This window comes from Puma concolor, chromosome B4 (genome assembly GCF_028749965.1).
Source record: "Puma concolor isolate L17-30 chromosome B4, mPumCon1.1.hap2, whole genome shotgun sequence".
NCBI lineage: Eukaryota > Metazoa > Chordata > Mammalia > Carnivora > Felidae > Puma > Puma concolor.
The window spans coordinates 36,549,146-36,570,434 of record NC_141673.1 but is presented as its reverse complement, the minus strand read 5'-3'; the positions used below and the strand labels follow the sequence as shown (position 1 = coordinate 36,570,434).

Genomic DNA, 21,289 nt, shown 5'->3' with positions numbered 1-21,289 from the left:
TCGGATGCTTAACCGACTGCGCCACCCAGGCGCCCCAGTACATGTATTTTCTATGGGAGGAATGACTGCATAATTCAATATAATTTGATGAAATCGTTTCAGTACTTTTCCCCACGCTGGAATGGGAAATAAAAAGGACTCAGGCTGAAGCATCAAAAAGTGGTAGTTAAGGCAAAATAATCTACAAACGGACAGAAAGCCCATACGGAGTGCTTGATACGCCTGTCTCACTGTGCTCATGTTATAAAAAATGTACATTTCATTTGAGGGAAATCTACTTCAAATGACTGAATTTTAAAACTGGAAAGTTGTTTTCAATGGTTTAATATAATCTGTTTAACATAATCTGTTGTACAAATAAATTGACTGAAGCCTAGAGAAATGGCGTTGGCTTGCCTAAGTTAGTTGAAGTAAACTAACTTTTGGGTCCCTTGATAACCACCAGTGCCTTTTCTTCTCTTATGTATGCTCCATTTCTTTCACAACATTGGGAGACATACAACCAAATGTGCGGGTGGGTAAGTAGGCCGATATTTTTGATTAGTAGGTCATTCTATGCAATTTTAGAGTGCCAAATTCATATAAATCATAACAGCTTAAAATGTTTAGGGAAGGATTTTTATTAATTTTAATGTGTATAAGATGTGTCTAATGGTAGAAGGTACTGTTTCTTTTTCAGAAAGTGAGTAGGGCTATGTAAGAAATAAATAGGGTGATGTCATTTTTAGAAGGTGATGTGGTGGGAAGTGGGGTGCTTCTTGAAAGCAAGCAGGCAAGTAAAACATTTGTGAAGAGGTGATATTTGAAATCTATAAGTGTGAACCAGCTCTTTGAAGAGCCAGGTAACAGCATTTCAGACAAGTAACAAAGTTCAAAGTTGTAGGCAAGAGCAAGCTTGTGTTCACAGTAGAGAAGGAAGGCTAATGTGACTGGATTATATTAAACCAGATGGGAAGGTGGGAGGACAAGGCTTAGCTCTGTCGACCAAGCTAAGGAGTTTGCATTTTCTTCCTAGGGAAAAAGAAGGGACTCTGAGGAGAAGACAGGATTAGGGGAAGGTGGAGGGGAACTCTGTTGCTATGTTTTAGGCAAAGAAGATAGTTTGGACTTGGCAGTAGTTGTGGGAATGTTAATATTTATATTGAAATTATACACTTACCTTCTTTAGAAAATTCTAAGATAATTGAGAATGGAGAGTCCCTGTTTTCCGTTTTTGCGCCATCAATATCTAGCATATTGCCCTACTCACAGTAATGTGTAATAAATGTCAGTTGAGCTCAGTTAGAGGTAGTCTCCATTTTAATTGGATATGGATTCCAAAACGGACTGAAAGTTTGTTCCATTAGCATTTTTATTACTTCTTGTACTGAGAACGTACATACTATGATTTCTCTGTCAACTTACCGGTTATAGATATTCTTAGGATATTTATACCCACAGATTGAATGAATAATACTTTCTCAGCTTAAAAATAAATGTTTAAATGAAATATACATGTTATTTTGTGTCTTTTTATAAAATGCTTTTGCAAACGCCCATGAAAATGCCAGCATGGGTGAATTTTGTTCTATTGGAGATTCACTCTCCTGGGTGATTATGTGCTTGTGATTTGCTTGTTAATGATACAAGTGACTTTGAAAATACTATGCAGTTGGGACTAGACATAGTGAAGTACAGGAATTTATATTGGCTGCAATGACCATTAGAAGGCAGTGTTTAAAAGTATTCTCAGTTATTTGCATTTTTAATCCACTAGTTTTGTGTTTTGGGGAAGGGATTGCATTGCAGACTGTCTTTTCTGCTTCAGGTTGGCTTGCCACAAAGAAAGCTAGACAGGTTTGTAAAACTGGTTCAGTAAGTTTGTCAAATGTAGGACCCTCTGAGGGGCACCTGAGTCATTTAGTCGATTAAGCATTTGACTTTTGATTTCAGCTCAGGTTATGATCTCTCAAACCATGAGATCAAGCCCTGTGATGGGCTCTGTGCTGACAGCGTGGAGCCTGCTTGTGATTCTCTCTCTGCCTCTCTGTCTGCTCCTCCCCCTACTCGTGGGTGTGTATGTGAATGCCTGTGCATGTGCACACGTGCTCTCCAAATAAATAAAAATAAGTTTAAAAAAAATGTAGAGCTCTCTGGTCCCTGTAGTCTCTGGGATGAAGATTCCTTATCTGTAAAGTATGAACGAGTTGATGTGGGCTTTCAAACTGTGTTTCAGTGCTAGGATTTCATGTTGTTGCTAATATATACTCAATTTCTCACTAATCGTTCATCAAAACTTTTAAGGAATGTATAGAAAATATGTTTCAAACTATGGTGTCAGTAATAGTATAATGTTATATTCATAATGTCATCAAGCTTACAGTGTACCCCATGTCCATATGAAACAAATCATCTGAAGGCTTTATGGAAGGTAGTTTATAAATGTCAAAGATGAGGATTTGGTGGCTTACTGTCTCATGTGGGCCTATAATTCATGGAATTCTCCATGGATTTCCCTATGGCTCCAATGGAAAGTTTCTGCCAAAAAAGTAAAAGTTAAGACAAGAGGTCTCTGTCTCTGTCTCTGTCTCTGTCTTTTTTTTACAAATTACTAGAAAAACCATTTTGTCAAAAAGATATATTGTAATTTTTCTCTATGTGCTTAGTAGTAAATTTTATGTAGATCGAAACAAATTAAATCAAAATGCATTTATTATGAGATACCTACTATGTATACATCTGGGTAGATGGAAATTCATTAAATATTAAGGACAAAAGCATAAAAAGTGAAAAGGAAGCAAAGTATGATAAATGCTATTAGAAGTACTCTTTTATGTTGACCTTGGATGGTTTCTTCTTTTCTCAGCAACCTCTTGACCGTACACCTTTCCCCTCATTTTCTTCATTTTGGTTACTCTCTCTGGGTGAAGATGTTCATTCCAAGAGTTCAGCTATGTAGTGATGATTCCTGAACCTCTTAATCCAACTTAGTATTTACTAAGTTAGATGTAAGGAGACAACCAGGAGCTTGCAAACTGATGAGGGAGGCACACGTTGTAAAAATAATCATTTAATTATAATTACAATTGGTTTTATAAAGGAGGTATAGTATAATAAAGGGGCCTCGATTTGGGAGGCTGGGGTGCAGGAGAACTGTGCCTGATGAGCTGACACATAGGCTATATTTGAGTGAATAGTAGTTCACCAGAAAAAAAAAAAATGGAGAAACAAGTGGATACTTTGGAGAATAATAAAGCAGAGAAAATATTTGAGGCAGAAGGCACAGCGTATGTCTGGAGAATAGGTCAAGGACAGAACTAGGACCATAGCTAGAAACTCTGCGAAGATACATTCTGGTTCCATAGAAGGAAGAACATCCAACTTAGGAGAGCTTCCAGGTTAGGAAATGAGTGCCCATTGAAGATTTTTCAACTGTAGATTTTTAAGGATGTTAGAGAGAATTCAAGCAATGGGAATGGAAAAGGACTGGTCCAGACAACTGTGAAATCATTTCTAATGTGGAGAAACAGTCATTTTGTTATTCTTCCTCTTGAACCCAAAGAGAAGTGTAGAATTTTTAAAACTGTAATTATCTAGGTTATTGTTTGGCTCTACTATCAATTTTAGAATCCTGAAAATGTCTTATTGCATTTATTCTGGTTTTTTTGATTTTGTCTTAACTCCTATGAGTTAGGAATAGATCTCAATGCCATTTGATTGAAATAATGGAAGTTCAGAATTTCCAAGTGACTCTCTGGATCCTAAATTTTCAACATACATAGTGGGAGAAGAACTTGAAAAGTCCAGAACTTTCTACAATTAAAGTTCTAGTCTGTTTGTCTCTAGGATACTTTATATGCCCTTAAATTGCATTTTAAAAAGTAGATCCTTGTGGAAATTGTTAAAAAATTATATTTGATATTTCATCAGTGAACACTATAAGAGAGGAAGTTGAAAATATGTGATAAGTCGAATTGGTAAGACGTGTGTAGTTACTTTTTATTATCATAATTAAAGCTAGTCAGTAGGTGGCAGTTAGCTGAGGTTGAATGTGTTGTAACATTTTATTTTTAATCACTTCAGAAACTCCAAGAGTAGTTTTAAAAATTAAATAATGAACGAAATAATGATGTTTCCTTGATTTAAAATGAAAATACATTTTTGGTGAGTCTGTGCAAAATTACATTGAGATAACGGTTATGTTTAATGCTTAAGACCAAAATATTTTGTTAAAATATCAGTATTTGTGTCTCTTTATTGCTCCAAGGACAGCACAGACAGTTCACAGGTATATAATTAGAATATGATGTTTCTAAATGTCATTCCAAACTACTTTGTTTCTTACCTCTGAATTTTTATTTTTAAATTTGTTATTACTACAATGTGTCTAATAGGTTAATATTATTTAATCTTCATACCTGGTGTGTATTTTATGTGAGGTATTTTTGAAAGCCTTTTGAAATTAAAACTAACCGTGACTAAAATGGGAAAAACAGGGAAGGGATTCTCTAAGCTAATAAGCAAAGAATAAAGGAAAAATTAAAGGATTAATGTAAAAAGAAATACAGTAAAAGGACAAGCAGGTAAGGGACAAGAAATAATTTCCATAAAAGCATAAGCTAAAACATCTGTCTACTTAAAACATGAGAAACTATAAAACTACAAGGGAAACAGAATATAAAGACCAAGGGATATGAACAAATAATTCCCCAAAGAGGAAATATAACAGATTTTAAAAGATAGGTAAACATAGAATTTCCTTAGAAATAAAGAAATTCAAATTCAAATGGCAATAAATTCCCTTGTTACTCTAGCATTTATTCTCAATAATTCTCTTGATAATATATGTTAAGAAAATATTTTTTCTGTGTTTATTAACAAAAGGTAGTAATTGGGCCATACCATTGCTATTTATTAGAGGCAAAAATAGGAAGGTATCTAAATGCCTGAAAAGGGGAAATGATTAAATAAGTTATTGCTATTCCCATTTGATGAAATATTTAATATCCTAAGTTAAACTTATAAAGAATATATAACACAGACAACTGCCTATGTTACTGTACATGAAGAGTGATTAAATTTTGAAAAATAACCACATCATTGGAAAAGCAAAGTAAACAAAACCAAAGAAGCAATTTTAATAGTAGATGTTTTAGCATTTTGGACTCTTGCAGCCATTTTTTTTGCAGGCTTAATATTTTCTGTTTATATTTTCTCTAATGAGTACATTTATTATGAAGGAATATATATACTTGATAAAATGTGAAAGAACAAGTGTCTTAAACTATTATTCAGGTAGTTGGTAGAAAAGATAGCAGGAAAATTATTATAGTAAACAAATAATTTTCCAAAACTTATTTGACAGAACTCAACATGTAGAATTTCAGATGTAAAAATTAAATGAGATAGGAACAAAAAGAGAAAGGCATCTTGCCTGAAATCTGTACTAAGTACCACATTTCTGTGATGAATTCATCAACTATAACAATAACACAAGCATTTACTTAGGGCTTTTGTGTCCTGAGAAATTCTTGTGGAATTCTCATTTAATCCCCACAAAAGCCAGGTGGGGAGATTGCTTGACTGTCTCCATTTTACAGAAGAGGAAAGTAAAGTCATGAAGCTGTAAGATAAATTACCCAAGACTTCAGTGCCAGTTAATAGTAGAGGCAGCATTTGAACCAAGGGACCCTGACTACACTGTCTATGTCAACAGAGGACATGAACAGGTATATTTTCCATCCACAGATGCTCTATTGGTAGGTTTATTGATACATGAAATATATACCAAATACACTGAAAGTTGGGACTCACTCTCCCCCCCCCCCTTTTTTTTCCCATCCTCTTGGGTGTTAGGTTTTCAAAATATGGATTTGGGGAGGGCACAAACATTTGGACCATTGCACCCACCACATTTCCTTATTAACTCTAAAAACAAAAAGAATACTATTGTTATAAAACATAGGAGGATTAAGACGTTTCACAGTATTAAAACGATTAAATCAATTCAAGTAATATGGTATGACCTGACACCAGGGTTTTGAGAATTTCCACGAAGAAAAGTATTTGGTGTCATGCTGGGCACATCTGTGCTCATTAATGCTAGTGCTATTATTGAAGCTCAGTGTTCAACAGTTATGTCTTTGCACCAATGCTGGGTGTTTCTATGTACCTTTTGCTGTTTCAGCAATCTAACACTGTGCAGAATTCATATCCTCTCTATTTTACATCTGTGGGATTTAAGGTATCAGGAGTATACGTGGCAGCATTTAAAGGCCCTATGCCTAGCTGGTTGGCAGAGCAAGGATTTGAACCTCCTTTCACTCTAAAGCCTAGGATATGTTTATGGTTTGCCTTGCGCTTTCAACTGTACGCACTAAATGTGAGCCTGGTGAGTCCTCAGTGGTGACAAAGACCCAGAATGCTGAGATTTTGGAGCACTGCTTGGGGGGAAACATAGGCATGGAGCTCTCATAATCATGTACTTCAAGGCTGTAGGAAGGAAGGGCAGCTTGAAGTCATCAAGGCAGGGACAGAGCCTGAAAGGTACAGAGAGAGAAAAGAGCTCCTGTAAAGAGGAAAGAAAAGGAAAAATAGGAGGCAGGGCACCAGATGTCACCCCACACAGTGGTACTGACATGATCTCATTTACTCTCCCTGATAACACAGCAAGGATATTCCTGTTTGTGAAGTGAGGAAACTGTGGCTGCAAATCAAAGACTCATGAAAGTAACCCGAGTGGCCTTGCTCCAGAGGTTCCCGAACCGGCTGCAGTGCCTCACATAACAAAGATGGTCAGTCAGTATTTTTGCGGTAAAAGGATGACTGCCGAAGGACGGATTGGCCTTTAGTTAGTTTTGCTCTTTCCTTTTCTCATCTCTGCTTCCATTTTTTGCATGGGAATAGAGTCCACTTTGCTTTAAATTGTAACTAGGTGATGCTTTGTTAAGAAAAAGGTACAGTTGGGGCGCCTGGGTGGCGCAGTCGGTTGGGCGTCCGACTTCAGCCAGGTCACGATCTCGCGGTCCGTGAGTTCGAGCCCCGCGTCGGGCTCTGGGCTGATGGCTCAGAGCCTGGAGCCTGTTTCCGATTCTGTGTCTCCCTCTCTCTCTCTGCCCCTCCCCCGTTCATGCTCTGTCTCTCTCTGTCCCAAAAATAAATAAACGTTGAAAAAAAAAAAAAAAAAAAAAAAAAAAAAAAAAAAAAGAAAAAGAAAAAGGTACAGTTAAGTTCTGCCTCTGTTCATTGGGGCTGCTGTAACAGCACAACATAAACTGGGTGGTTTATGAACAAGAGAAATTTGTTTCTCACAGTTCTGGAGGCTGCAAGTCCAAGATCATGATGTATGCAGATTCAGTGTCTGGGGAGGCCTACTTCCTCATTGACAGCCTTCTCACTGTGCCCTCACAGGATGGAAGGGGCAAGGTAACTCTCCGGGGTCTCTTTTATGAAGAGACTAGTCCCATTCATGAAGCCTCCAGGATTTCAACATATCAACTTGTGGGTGGAGAGAGTAGAGGTACAAACACTCAGACCATGGCAACAATTTATATATGCATATTATTTTGAATCTGTCTTTGTATGGGACTCAAGAAGCCACAAAAGCAAGGTGATAAGAACTGAGTTAAGCTTTAGATTAGGGATAGGGGGGTGTAATGGAGTTTGGAATGTGGCTCTCCCGGCCCCTCTGTTAATTGCTCCTTCAACATGGTCTACCTTTTGCTAGCTTCTCTGTTCCTCAATTTCTTAATCTAGAGATGATTGCTACTGCCTCAGCTTGTGAGGATTTATTGACAATTCTGTAAAATAACTAGCCTGTCCTATGTGCTCAGTTGTCACAATGACCATTTATTATTTTAAAATGGAATAGGACCCATACCGATACCTTGGAGAATGAATGAATCCTATAGAAAAAACTTTGGATAAGGTATATAAAAAAGAGGCAGAGATCAGGGGGAAAGGGGACAATAAAAATCTAGATACGAAGAAAAAGAGGACTCTGTATCCATCAACATGAAGACAGAAAGAGAGAACAGAAAAGACACAATCGCTTGCAAGAAGAATGAGTATTATAGGTAACAAGTAATTGGGAACAGAGTGAGAGAACGAGCAAGGAAGGCAGAGAGGGAAAAAGAGAGATACTGGTTTTCCAGCCTTAGCTATTTGGATTTGGTGATGGAATGCACTTTGAGATTCTTGTTTATGTTCTGCCTTTCACTTAATTGAAGACAGTTGTTCCCGAAGTTTGCTACCCTGCCATTAACTCTTCCGTGCCTCAGTGACACATCTGTGAAGGAACCCCTCAGAAGAGTCCATTGAGATGGTGTTGGAGGGCAATGAGGAGACTCAGAGCTCTTCCTAGGAAAAGGGTATAAGCATTTGGCTCTGGGAGCCACCCCTCTCCATTCTCATTGCCATCGTAAGTTAGTCTCAGAGGCACACTCCCTTCCTTACTGACTTCCCCTGTGTTGGAGACCTTATGTCTACCTCATTTCTTTCTTTACAACTCCCTTGTCTAGCAAATGACACTACTCACCTGTATACTTTGATTAGGTCACACTCTTCATCTAGTTATATCTTTCCCTTCGTCTTTAGGTGGTAAAACTCCTCAGATTGTTTAAAGCCCAGTGTGAGCTTGTTTTCCTTCATACAGTGCATTGGTTTATATAATATATATATATATATATATATATATATATATATTATTTACACTTATAGTGGGTTGTGGGGTTTCTCCCTCCCTGTCCCTCCTCCCACTCCTTCTTTCTCTGACATCTTTTTACTTTCTCCCCAGTCTCCCTTCTTCTCTTCCTCGCCTCCTTCTACTTCTCACTCTTTATCTGACAGTCTTCATAACTTCCTCAATATTTCTCTGGCATTTCATAACCCTTCTGGAAAGAGGCAGGGGAGAAATAAATGTAATAAAGCATCCCGAGCCTTCCTGACCTCCTTTCTACTTGAGCACAGAGCCTCAGCCTGCTGTTCCTCTAATCTCCTTTGCACCAGACACCTTCCTTGCCACCTGTCCAATTCAGGGCAAATTTTTGGTCTCGTGTTCATACAGGGACAAATAGGGGACCTCCCAACCTCAAAGTGACCACTCCAGATTGATCTCCTGGGTATCCCTTTCCTCACTCACCTGGTCCACCTGTTTTCTCGGCCAGTAACCACCACACATTTATCACGTTGGGTTTGTCTCAATAAACCAGAGCTGTTATTAAATCAGGCTTCCAAGAGCGCAAAAACACAAAGCAACAAAACTAATAGAAGGGAAGGGGAGAGAGACTGGTTTTAAAGATTAAGAGCAGGGACACTTGGCTGGCTTAGTTGATAGAGCATGTGACTCTCTTGATCTCGGGGTCATGAGTTCAAAGCCTCACATTGGGCATAGAGATTACTTAAAAAAAAAAAAAAAAAGTAAAAGCATACCTGAAATGCAAGGGATGCTCAGAAAGAGAGACACTCAGCAACCCTTCCTTCAGAGAAGCAAAAGGGAAGGTTCCTCTCCATATTTTCAATCCTTCCAAGTCTAATTAGCATACATTAAAACCTCTCGTTAGCAGCATCTTCTTTGGACAGCCAGTCTAACTCCTGAGCATCGCATTACCCCCTACCCTATCTTATCAGGTGTTTGTTACTCACCTTCCTGAATAGAAAAATTTCGGGCTTGCTACAGTTCCACTTTACCTGCCTGGCTTGTTGCCATAAGATATCAACAAAATCAGCCCAAATATATCTACCATCTTGCAGGGTTTTCCCTTGCTTCAGTCTGCTGAATCTTTAAAAAAAGATTAGATGCTTCTGGATATTGGTAATGTTCTTTTTCATGATCTGGCTAATAATTATATGACCATAGCCACTTTGTGAAAATTCCAAGTGATACCCTTACTTGTCCCCTTTATGTATATTCAACTTTGATTATAAGTTGAACAAAAACCAAGTGTTTACACCATCCAGACACAATGCACTTAGCTTGTGATACCTTACATCTCCTCAAATTTACATCTCTTTTGCACTTAAAATATCTCCATAATCTCCTCTTTCCTCTACTAAATTGGAACTGTTTCAAGGATAAATGTTGCATTCATCTTCCCCCTTCTCCACTGCCAGTATCACCATATCTTATGTGTATTAGGCACAATATATGTTTCTTGGGTTGGATACATTAACCCATTGTTTCTTCTTCTTTTCCCAGACTACTGAATTTATTCCAAAGTGCAATGGGGTATAATAGATTTTAGTCAAATTGCATTAGTTTGAACTGTTGTGGAATTAGTATATCTTTGAAGGTATAATTGATGTCTGGGTTATTTGCCATGTTCTAAGAGAAATTCGGAGATCTAAAACCAGGGCTGCCATGTTGCTTATATTCATAGAGACCTCACTGTGAATAGCAACCTTGGAAATTTTGCAGTACACAGCATGTATGTCCATTTAGTGCAGCCCTGCCTAAAATCACTCTTAAGGTGACAGGATATGAATAGACAAGTGCCTGGTGACCTATGCTGGCTGGACTCTAGCTTACACTTGCAGATGACAAAAAGTAGCCACATAGGGACATAGGTAATTCATTCCTGTTATTGAATGTGTATTTATTAAATCCCCACAGTGTGCCACGAAGTAAGAGAGTGAGTCACTCTGATATCTGGAGAAAGAGCTCTCTAGGTGGAGGGAATGGCAAATAAAGACTCTGAAGCAGGAGTCTTTGTTTCTCCAATGTGTTAGACAAACAGCAAGAGGCCAGTGTACGTTGAATAAGTGACCAAGAGGGAGAGTAGAAGGAGACAAAGGAGATGAGGTCAGAGAATGGGTGGAGGAACTCCCTCCTGACTGTATCAGGCAGTGTAGTCCAAGATAAGGGACATTACGTTTCCCTAAGTCACCTGTAGAATGATGGTCTTTGACTCCCGTTTTAATAGGATCATTCTGACTGCTGTGTACCCTTTAGGGTCAAGGGCAGCAGTATGGAGACTGGTCAGGAGGTAATTGCTGCAATCCAGAGTGACATGATGGCTTGAGACAAGGTGGTAGTGGTAGAAGTCAGACAATTCTGGATCTACTTAGATATCTGATGTCCTCTGCCAAGGGGAACTATTTAATGAGAATGTTAAGTTCACGGTGTTATTTTATAAATAAGATTTTCATTTGCCTTTGAACATTTTTTAAAGCTACATACGAATGATTTTTCCCAAAGAGAATTGTATTAGCATGACACCTATTACAGATTGTTTTAGCTCTTTAATTTAGTTACATTGATCAGAAGAGTGACTTTTTCATATATTTTAGTAAAAAATGCCAATCCCAACTAATCTAGGGAGTTTATTTGCAGAATTTTTACAAAGCAGTATTTGAGCCTTAGGCTTAAGGCCAACTTATATTGTGGATTTCTACCTTTCAGGCAGTTTTCTAAAGCCAGGAATTAATGAAGACTTGATCTTCACCAGTTTGTCTTATTGAAACATTGATAAAAATCTACCAAGTTGTTTAAAGGGGTCAGTTAGAAAATTATCCAGAAACGAAATGGTATAACGGTAATGCAGAAGCACTTGAATCTAGAACTGTCAACTGCTTTTTCCCTCTGCCTTGTTTAGCCTCTGGGGAGACTTCAACTTTTTGTATCTGGACCTCTAGAGAATGCTTTCTCTTTAAATACCCTTTTCTGTATTTCCCTATTCAGATTACTTTCTTTCATTGTAATTTCTCATCTTGTTTTTGCCTTTGTTATTCCTTTGATTGAAGACAATTAAATAAGATGATGATAATTAACTTGGGTAAGACAAATTATAAACCAAAGAAATAATGATAAAGCATGGTAGTACAATACATACATAAGAACAAAATATATTTTACTGAAGATTTTCATAGTTTATTTGAAATTCAGCTCAATTATCAAACACAAAGGATGTGCTTGTTTACTATATGTGAAAGAGAAGTGATTTCTCATAACTATTCTACATATGAAGGATAAAATTCTTAAATCTCCTTATTTTAAGAGTTTGAAAGAGTAAACTTGTATTTACTGCATATATCTTATTGATATAGATGTATCTTTCTGTCTACACGTGTATGTGTAACCTGGCCATTATTTTTTGTAATATAGGGAAGAATACATGTAGTTGATTGACCAAAAAAACCTCAATCTAACTGGTGACTAATCCAGACAGAGCATCTAGATTATGGTACAAAATGTTTATTTTGTTGTTCCCATCAGACACTGGTTCTCAAACTATGGACAGTGGAATAGCAGCATCAGTAGGTACTAGTAAAAAATTAAAGTCATATTTATTACTCCCTTGTTGAATGAATTTGTTAGAGGAATGAATATACAATGGGGAAAAGTCTCTTCAACAAATGGCATTGGGAAAACTGGATGGCTACATGCAAAAGAATGAAACTGGACCACTTTCTTTCACCATACACAAAAATAAACTCAAAGTGGTAAAAGATCTAAGACCTTCAAGTAAAAGACCTGAAACCATCAAAATCCTAGAAAAGCCCATGAGCAGTAATTTCTCTGACATCAGTGATTCAGAGAACACTCTAGAAAAAACAGTGTTTTTCTAGATATGTCTCCTGAGGCAAGGGAAGTAAAAGCAAAAATAAGCTATTGGAACTACATAAAAAAAACAAAAAAAAAAACAAAAAAAAAAAACAAACTTATGCACAACAAAGGAAACAGTCAACAAAACTAAAAGGCAACCTACTGAACATGAGAAGATATTTGCAAATGACATATTCAGTAAAGGGTTAGTGTCCAAAATATATAAAAAATTGATACAACTCAAAGGCCAAAAACCAAATAGTCCAATTAAAAATGGGCAGAAGACATGAATAGACATTTCTCCAAGGAAGATATCCAGATGGCCAAGAAACAAACAAAAAGATGTTCGACATCACTTATTATCATGGAAGTGAAAATCAAAACTTCAATGGGATACCACCTCACACCTTAGAATGGCTAAAATCAACAACCCAAGAGACAACAGGTGTTGGCAAGTGTCTGGTGGGAACAATAATATACAAAGCTGCTGGAAGAGTGAGTTGAGGCAAAGTCTTCCAGAAGGAGTAAGAACAAATTTTGTTCCTCATTATTCCCCCAATGACTTATCAATATATAGGCTTTTTGGATAGTTATTAAAAAGAAAGCTAGGGGCACCTGGGTGGCTCAGTCAGCTAAACGGCTGACTCTTGATTTCAGCTTGATCTCATGGTTCGTGGGATTGAGTCTCTTTCTGCCCCATCCCTGTTCACACACTGTTTCTCTCAAAATTAAATAAATAAACTTTAAAATTTTAAAAAAGAAGAAGAAACCTAGTGTGTCTTTATTTCCCTATTTATGTTGGTTCTCTGTATTTAAAATGCTTATTGCTCTTTTCCCCATTAATTTTGGGCTATATTTCAAACAAACAAACAATCATTGTATAAGATAACAGAATAATAATTCACTTTCAACCTCGATTCTCATTTTCAAGTTCATTTTAAAAACAGACACCAAATGGTCCACACTGCATACTATTTTATGCCTTTATCATAGCAGAACACTAATGCTGGGATATTGAGATATATGGTCCGTCGAGAACAGAAAGGGGGGAATGATGCAAATATCTAATATGCTGCGGTATTGTTTTCCTGAATGTTAATATGATGAATGAATTCTGCTGTTAAAAATGATCATATGGGGATTTTTTCTGTTACTGTTTAGTAAAAATTACATGTTTCATGTGGTTTGGGGACCTTGCAAAGTGTGTAAATTGCATTTTGCATGGCAAAGCTGACAAAGCAAAAGAAATGTTTTAAAATTATGATAAAAATTGTGTATTTAATTTTATACAACTAGTTAATGTTGTCATCCTTTTTTGTTGTTGTTGAACATTAAGATATGTTTGGCTCCCTCCCTCTCCAACTTTTTTTTTCCTTCCCCTCCCCCATGGTCTTCTGTTAAGTTTCTCAGGATCCACATAAAACTGAGAGCAAGCTGAGGGTTGATGGGGGTAGGAGGGAGGGGAGGGTGGGTGATGGGTATTGAGGAGGGCACCTGTTGGGATGAGCACTGGGTGTTGTATGGAAACCAATTTGACAATAAATTTCATATTAAAAAATAAAAATAAAAAAATAAAACTGTGAAAAAAATAAGAAAGAAAGAAAGAAAGAAAGAAAGAAAGAAAGAAAGAAAGAAAGAAAGAAAGAAAAGAAAGAAAAAGAAAGAGAGATAGATGTGTTTGGCACTGACAGAGCTTGAAAGGCTTTGCCCTTGGGGCTTTGCATCTAAACTGACCTCTTAAACCACCAGTATCATTATCTGCATCACACAAGCTTCTTGCCATTGTCCTCTGTTTCTGTGTGGATAGTGTAGGTATCATGTCCCTCTTTTTTCTCTTTTTCTCTTTGTTTTCCTTTATATAGTTTTTTTTCTTTTCGGACCAGAGCTAGTGTATCTTATCTTCTTTACCCTTTATAGTCTGGAGTAATGAATTTTACTAAATAACCTTCATTATTCAGTTAATTGTTGTATTTTCCTAACTATTAATACAGAATACATTTCAGAGTTAATAGCTGTCTGGAAAGGGAAAAGAACAATTAATAAATCCCTACATTATCCTTTGTTTAAATATCACATAGTAATTAACATATTTGTTAATGCATTTACTTGGGTGAACATTATTTTTTGAAGGCAGGTGGCAATTAATATTATGTGTTAATTTGAAAAGCCTATAATAAGGGGTGCCTGGGTGGCTCAGTTTGTTAACATCTGACTCTTGATCTTGCTCAGGTTGTGATCTCAGGGTGTGTAGGATCCAGCCCTGTGTCAGGCTCTGTGCTGACAGCAAGGAGCCTGCTTGGGATTTTCTCTCTCTCCCTCTCTGCCCCTTCCAACTCATGTTTCTCTTTCTCTCTGTCTTTGTCTCTGTGTCTGTCTCTCTCTCTCTCTCAAATAAATATTTTTTAAAAACATTAAAAAGGAAAAAGGAAAAAAAATACACACCTATAATAAGAGTAACTGAAGAATGGGTTTAGCCTGGTATCCTCTACTAAGACATAAATGATGAGATATTAATAATTTTCAGGATGCCATAGAGTATCTTATTCTTATTTTATTTTGCTGTTTATAAACAGCATATACTTTCAGTTGAACCTCATATCAACACATTTAAAGTTAGTATACACACGAATTTCATAATTCTTCTATTTATAAATGTAACTGCAGTTGGCTCTTGAACAGCATGGGGGTTAGGGGCACTGATCACTGCACAGTTGCAAATCTGTGTATAACTCTTGACTCCCCCAAAACTTAACTACTAATAGCCTACTGTTGACTAGAAGCCTTACTGATAACACAGACTGTTAACACCTATTTTGTATGTTATGTATATTATATACTGTATTTTTAGAATAGAGTAATTAAGCTAGAGAAAAAAAGTTGAAATCATAAGGAAGGGAAAATACATTTCTAGTAGTGTACTGTATTTGTCAAAAAACAAAGCAAAAACACAACTACGTATAAGTGGACCCATGTAGTTCAAACCTGTGTATTCAAGGGTCAAATGCATTTATAAATCTGTGTCCTTAATAATCTTCTGACCTAACAATTATGTTTATTTTGAGGCATGAGAAAGGCATAGTATTAGGTGACAAACTAAGAGAGTAATGTACAACTTTCAGTAGAAATACCTGAGAGATGTCTAAGTTCTGGTCTTAAAACTTTGTCACTGCATTTTAATAAGTAGGCTTGAAACCATAGGTTTATCTTTACTTACCATTTCTTACCAATTTAAGTTTAGAAATGCTTAAATACAAGCAATATCTGTAGCTTATTATAAATTCTTAAAACAGAAAATGTCCTCTTGTATCTTAAGACCAGTCCTTTTGGGTTAGAAGACTGTTATGCATTGCTGTGGTTTTCTTTTGAAAGGGCCAAACTTTGTCAGATAGGGCCAAACTTCATTACTTGTGCTGTTAATAAATCTCCAGTTATAAAGGAAAAAATCAAAAAGTCAGCCTATTCTCTCTGCTTGCCTATTTACATCCTTAAAATTGGACCCAATTCTTCTTCTTTTTTTTTTTTTTTTTGTCCTTAGAATGTGTTTCTGGGATAGTACCCTATATCAATTCTTGAGGTATAGTTTCAAAGAATAGTATGGCTCTATCTGCAATAATTCTAACCTTGCAAAGCAGACTTGAAAGTAATCTCAAAAATGTGAACTTGTTAATATTTATTCCATGTTTAGTAATCAATCTATTACTCACAATCAATTTAGTGAGTAAATGCTAAATGGACCTTTGTATGTTCCTTCAATAATTGTAGTGCTGCTTGAATATAAGAAATGAATATATCTCAATATAGATAGCCTTGTTTGCACATATGCATAAGAGACAGTAGCTGTTTTAAAGGACTAATAATTAAAATAAATTTAATTCTTTTTTGTAATATATCTTTAAATGTATTCATTTTATTTCTTGGTTCGATAGTCTATACACAATTTTTTTTTTAAGGACAAGAAAAGACCCAACTCTATTAATGTACCAGACTGGTACATTGGGATGTCCTGCAATGAAGGGAAAGGCATATAAAATATAACCAAGTGAAGAGATATAGATGTACAACATACATAAACCTTAGCTTCAGATCATGTTTACCGCTATTTTTATATTTTCCTCTGTAGCAGCTTTAATGGCTTCACAGGATTAGATTTGTATTTTCCAAGTTGAAGCTCACTTGCTTTTATACTTTACAGGTCAGTTTCTTCTGGAAGAAGCTCGCCTCATAGAAGCAGCTGAGATGGCAAAAAAAGCAGCTGAATTGGACAGCACAGAGTTCGATGTGGTCTTCAGTGCTGCCCACATGCTCAGGTTTGTTTTGCTACTATACCTTAGAAGACCAACTTTGTGGCTTTGGGAAGGCAATTAGGTATACTGATTCACCTGTCATACCGCCTTATTCCACATTCTTGAAGTGAATTGTGCTTTTTACCATGCTAAAATCAGTCAGGTGTATTGTATTCATTAAAGTCCATGTGCACAGTATATGTAGGGCATATAAGCATTCAGAACTCTGAAAAATATTGAGACCCCTTTTCCCATGAAAAGGGAAATTCACGTTCCCTTGTGATTCCCTTCACACTCCCTTCCACATTCCCATGAATGTGGCATGTGAATTTATTTTATTATGTTTGGTGGTGGAGAAGATTGTCAAATATAAATATACCTAAGGCTTATCAAAGTCTCAAAATGGCCCTGAAACAATATATCTTTGTAGACCTTTTAATACTTCTATTTTCAGAAAGATATCATAAAGGATAATTATAATATTAGCCAAGCAATTAAAAGGCAGATCAACAATTTTTGTTGTGAATATAAAAAGAATGTTTAATGCATCCATAAGTGGTGTTTTAGGTTAAAGGAAAATGTTTTTAAGAAACTCAAATGAGGGGCACCTGGGTGGCGCAGTCGGTTGAGCGTCCGACGTCAGCCAGGTCACGATCTCGCGGTCCGTGAGTTCGAGCCCCGCGTCGGGCTCTGGGCCGATGGCTCAGAGCCTGGAGCCTGTTTCCGATTCTGTGTCTCCCTCTCTCTCTGCCCCTCCCCCGTTCATGCTCTGTCTCTCTCTGTCCCAAAAAAAATGAATAAACGTTAAAAAAAAAAAAAAAATTAAAAAAAAAAAATAAAAAAAAAATAAAAAAAATAAACTCAAATGATTTATACAGTTTTTTAAAAAGCAGTATTTGTTCTATTAGCAATATGAATACCCCTTCTCCCACAATTTCACTTAATTAAATACTACCTGAATTTCACTTAATTAAATCTCTATCTAAATGCTTCATTAGCTGACATTCACACTATGGGCTCTGTGCTTGGTTCTAAGGATAGGTTTATAATCATGTAGATTACTCTCTTACAAGGGAAGAAAAATACCAAAGGAATTCCTTCACATTTGGATGGCTTTAAAACATGGCATTTCAAGAAAAGTAGTTTTGCTTAGTTTTTATTTTGAGATCATTATAGATTTATATACAGGTGTAAGAAATAATATAGAGATTCCCCTGTATCATTTATCCAGTTTCCCCAATGGTAATATCATAAAATGATAGTATAATATCAAATGCAGGAAATGGACATTGATACACTCCACTGATCTTACTGAGTTTCTCTAGTTATACTTGTATCCCTGTGTGTATGTGTATGTATGTGTGTGTGTATGTGTGTGTGTATTTATTTATTTCTGTGCCTTTTTTTTTTTATCACATGTGTACAGGCTTGTGTATCCATCATCATAGTCAAAGTACAGACTATTTCCAATACCTCAAGTATCCCTTGCATTGTCCTTTGAGAACCACTTGGCTTCCTACTTAGCTTTTTATAAGTTTTAAATAAATTCAAAGTCTGAGAGTAAAGAGTGTTCTGTGAGGTCTCAGTTGAATGTACTCACTCCACATTTAACATTTAGCATTCCTAAAGCTGGTATCTACAAAGAGAAACCAGTATTCAATCAACTGTTGGTATATTTATAAAATAAACTATAGCCAATCTGCAAAAACCTTCAATGCAAGGATAATTTTTAAAGGACACTTCCATTTGCATGACAAGCTTAGGGCTGTTATAGGGAAGGAACTTGTTCTTCATGAATAAAACACCATGCTTTTAGTCACAATAAACCATTTGCAAGGATGGATATGCACAACTTTCTACGGGCTAATTCATCTTAATCATAATAGATACTTTCATCAGTAAGGCATTTTGCTACGTATTAAGTCATTACCTGAAATTCAAAGTCTACCAATTGAAACCCATTATAAGAACATTACAAAAATAACGTCCTTGTTAAATATATCACTCATAACTTTTCCTTAGTTACCATAGTGCCAGAAACCAGTGGAAAATTTTTGTTATACCTTGGTGATGTAGAAATCTTTAGGATTTATTTTTCAGAACCTTCCTTCTAGCTTTCTGCAGTCTGCATTTCTCATTAAGTTGCAGTCAACACCTTCCTAATATTGATTGCAATTATGGACACAGCAACCTGGCTATAGCCTACCCAAATTGGTGGCAGTCCCCATGAATGTTTTTACTCCATTTTTCTGTTTTTCCCCTTTATCAAATTCAACTATTTCTTGAGTACTTACTGTGCAAACTGAATAGCAACCTTTTCCCTTATTAATCAAGAGCACTTAGGACTTTGCTGAAAGGAGTAAGAAAGGCTACTGGTTTTGCCTTGAGCAGCATTATCAAAATCCTTAGCTATCAAGATCTTGCTTATTTAATGTTACATGTAACATTTCCTCTGGTAATGCCAAATTATTGTATATTGAGTTTGGTATTAATTCTTGCCTCAGAGCTCTGTTGTTTTGCTAGGTACTTAGGAGACAAAATTGACAAGGTTTGGTGAAGGAAAAGAGTATAAGGCAGGGTATGAGGGAAAGAGCTGATGTCTCCCTGGTTTGTCTTGGTTGACTGGATTAATGGCTACCGTCCTATCCAAAATCAGCAATTTAGGAAATGTTGTAGTTCAAGGAATGGTTTGAACACATTAATTTAACTTACCTTTCCTTGGCTAATTCCAGTGAAATTGCCCAAAGAGTCCATTAATGAGGAAAAAATGGCTTATCACAAATCCAAAAAAAAAAAAAAAAAAAAAAGTTATTCCACCTGGATGAGACTAGATTGGGAGAGGGAACGTCCTGGGGCTAACCATCAAGGGACAAATCTTCATCTTATTGGGACCTTCCAGAGGCTTGAAATTTGAGAAATTTCAAACAGACCCATTTCAACTCTCAGTAGTGGATAGTGATCTGTCTGTGTAGAATTACCACATAGAAAGTTTGAAATATAGGATTTCAAATTGTCAGTTCAGATAAGAATGACAAATCAGATGTATCCAAGTAAAGAGCCCTCATGAAAGCAGTGAGATTTACATTAAACCCAAGAGCCACTTAGGCTATCTATAAATTCCTGCTATTTAGGTGATTCACAAGAACATTATGTGGTATGAAAGAATTAATGCTGTTTACCAAATGTGTAGGCCTTCCACCTTCAATAAACGTAATAGGATTATACTCTTCTGCTTCTTCCAAGTTGAAGACCTTTATGGATCTTATTTGGGTTGTTGAATGTGTGTGGATATGAATATGTCACTTTTGAGCCAAAGCTGTAAGAGTCCAGGCCCTTCCCTTTTCTGACTTGGAAATTGTGGAAATTGATCCTGAAATGACCAGAGGCAGACAGAGCCTCCCTACTCACGTGCACTGAACGAGTGAGTGAGAAATAAACTTTGTTGTCTTACTTCACTGAGATTTAAGGTGTGTTTATATTATCACAGTGTCACCTAACCTAGCCTAACTGACACAGAAAATATCTTTGAAAATGAAATAGGTGGTTTGAAAGAGGAACAGTGTGACATTAGAAAAGATTACTGAGAGGGGCGCCTGGGTGGCGCAGTCGGTTAAGCGTCCGACTTCAGCCAGGTCACGATCTCGCGGTCCGTGAGTTCCAGCCCCGCGTCAGGCTCTGGGCTGATGGCTCGGAGCCTGGAGCCTGTTTCCGATTCTGTGTCTCCCTCTCTCTCTGCCCCTCCCCCGTTCATGCTCTGTCTCTCTCTGTCCCAAAAATAAATAAACGTTGAAAAAAAAAATTTTTAAAGAAAAGATTACTGAGAGATTAATAGGATCTCTGAGGTTATAACTGCAGTGGAGGTAATGGGTAATTGTTAGACTGATAATTTATTTTATTATTATATTCTAAGTGTTTTTTTTTATTTTTGAGAGAGAATGAGAGAATGAGAGTGCACAGGATTGTGAGGAGGGGAGGAGCAGAGAGAGAGGCAGAGAGAAAGAGATTCCCAAGCAGGCTGCATACTACATACTGCATAATAGCAAAGAGCCTGATGCAGGGCTTGAACTCACTAATTGTAAGATCATGACCTGATCTGAGATCAGGAGTCAGATGCTTAGCCAACTGAGCCACTCCAGCATCTGATAGACTGATAATTTAAATAGAAGTTACAGGTATCTTTTCAGAACTTAAATCATAAGTACTAAAGACATCAAAATGGTGACTGAAAGATTAAAGATTGGAGGGTGGATTGAGAACATTATATACATACTCATAATTACACATATGTTAGTATAATTATATGTAGGGTACAGGTATGCATATATACCATATATAGTATATATGTGGCATGTATATAGATGTGATACATAGTCTTATTTGTGTATATATAAAGATGATGTATAGTTACATGCCATATATGTGTGTGTGTAGTCATGTTTAGCATTTATACATATATGTAGTTTTATTTGGTTTTGTATATATAAAT

General features: G+C 36.5%; 1 protein-coding gene across 2 annotated transcripts in view; it reads left to right on the top strand.

Moving 5' to 3' along the window:
* The window catches only part of TMTC2 (transmembrane O-mannosyltransferase targeting cadherins 2), a 404,595-nt gene that overhangs the window by 312,909 nt on the left and 70,397 nt on the right, over window positions 1–21,289 (top strand). For both annotated transcript variants that reach the window (XM_086712717.1, XM_025926374.2), the window contains exon 10: window positions 16,713–16,827. In XM_086712717.1, coding sequence (XP_086568843.1) covers window positions 16,713–16,827 — 115 coding nt within the window. The remainder of the gene's footprint in view (window positions 1–16,712; window positions 16,828–21,289) is intronic.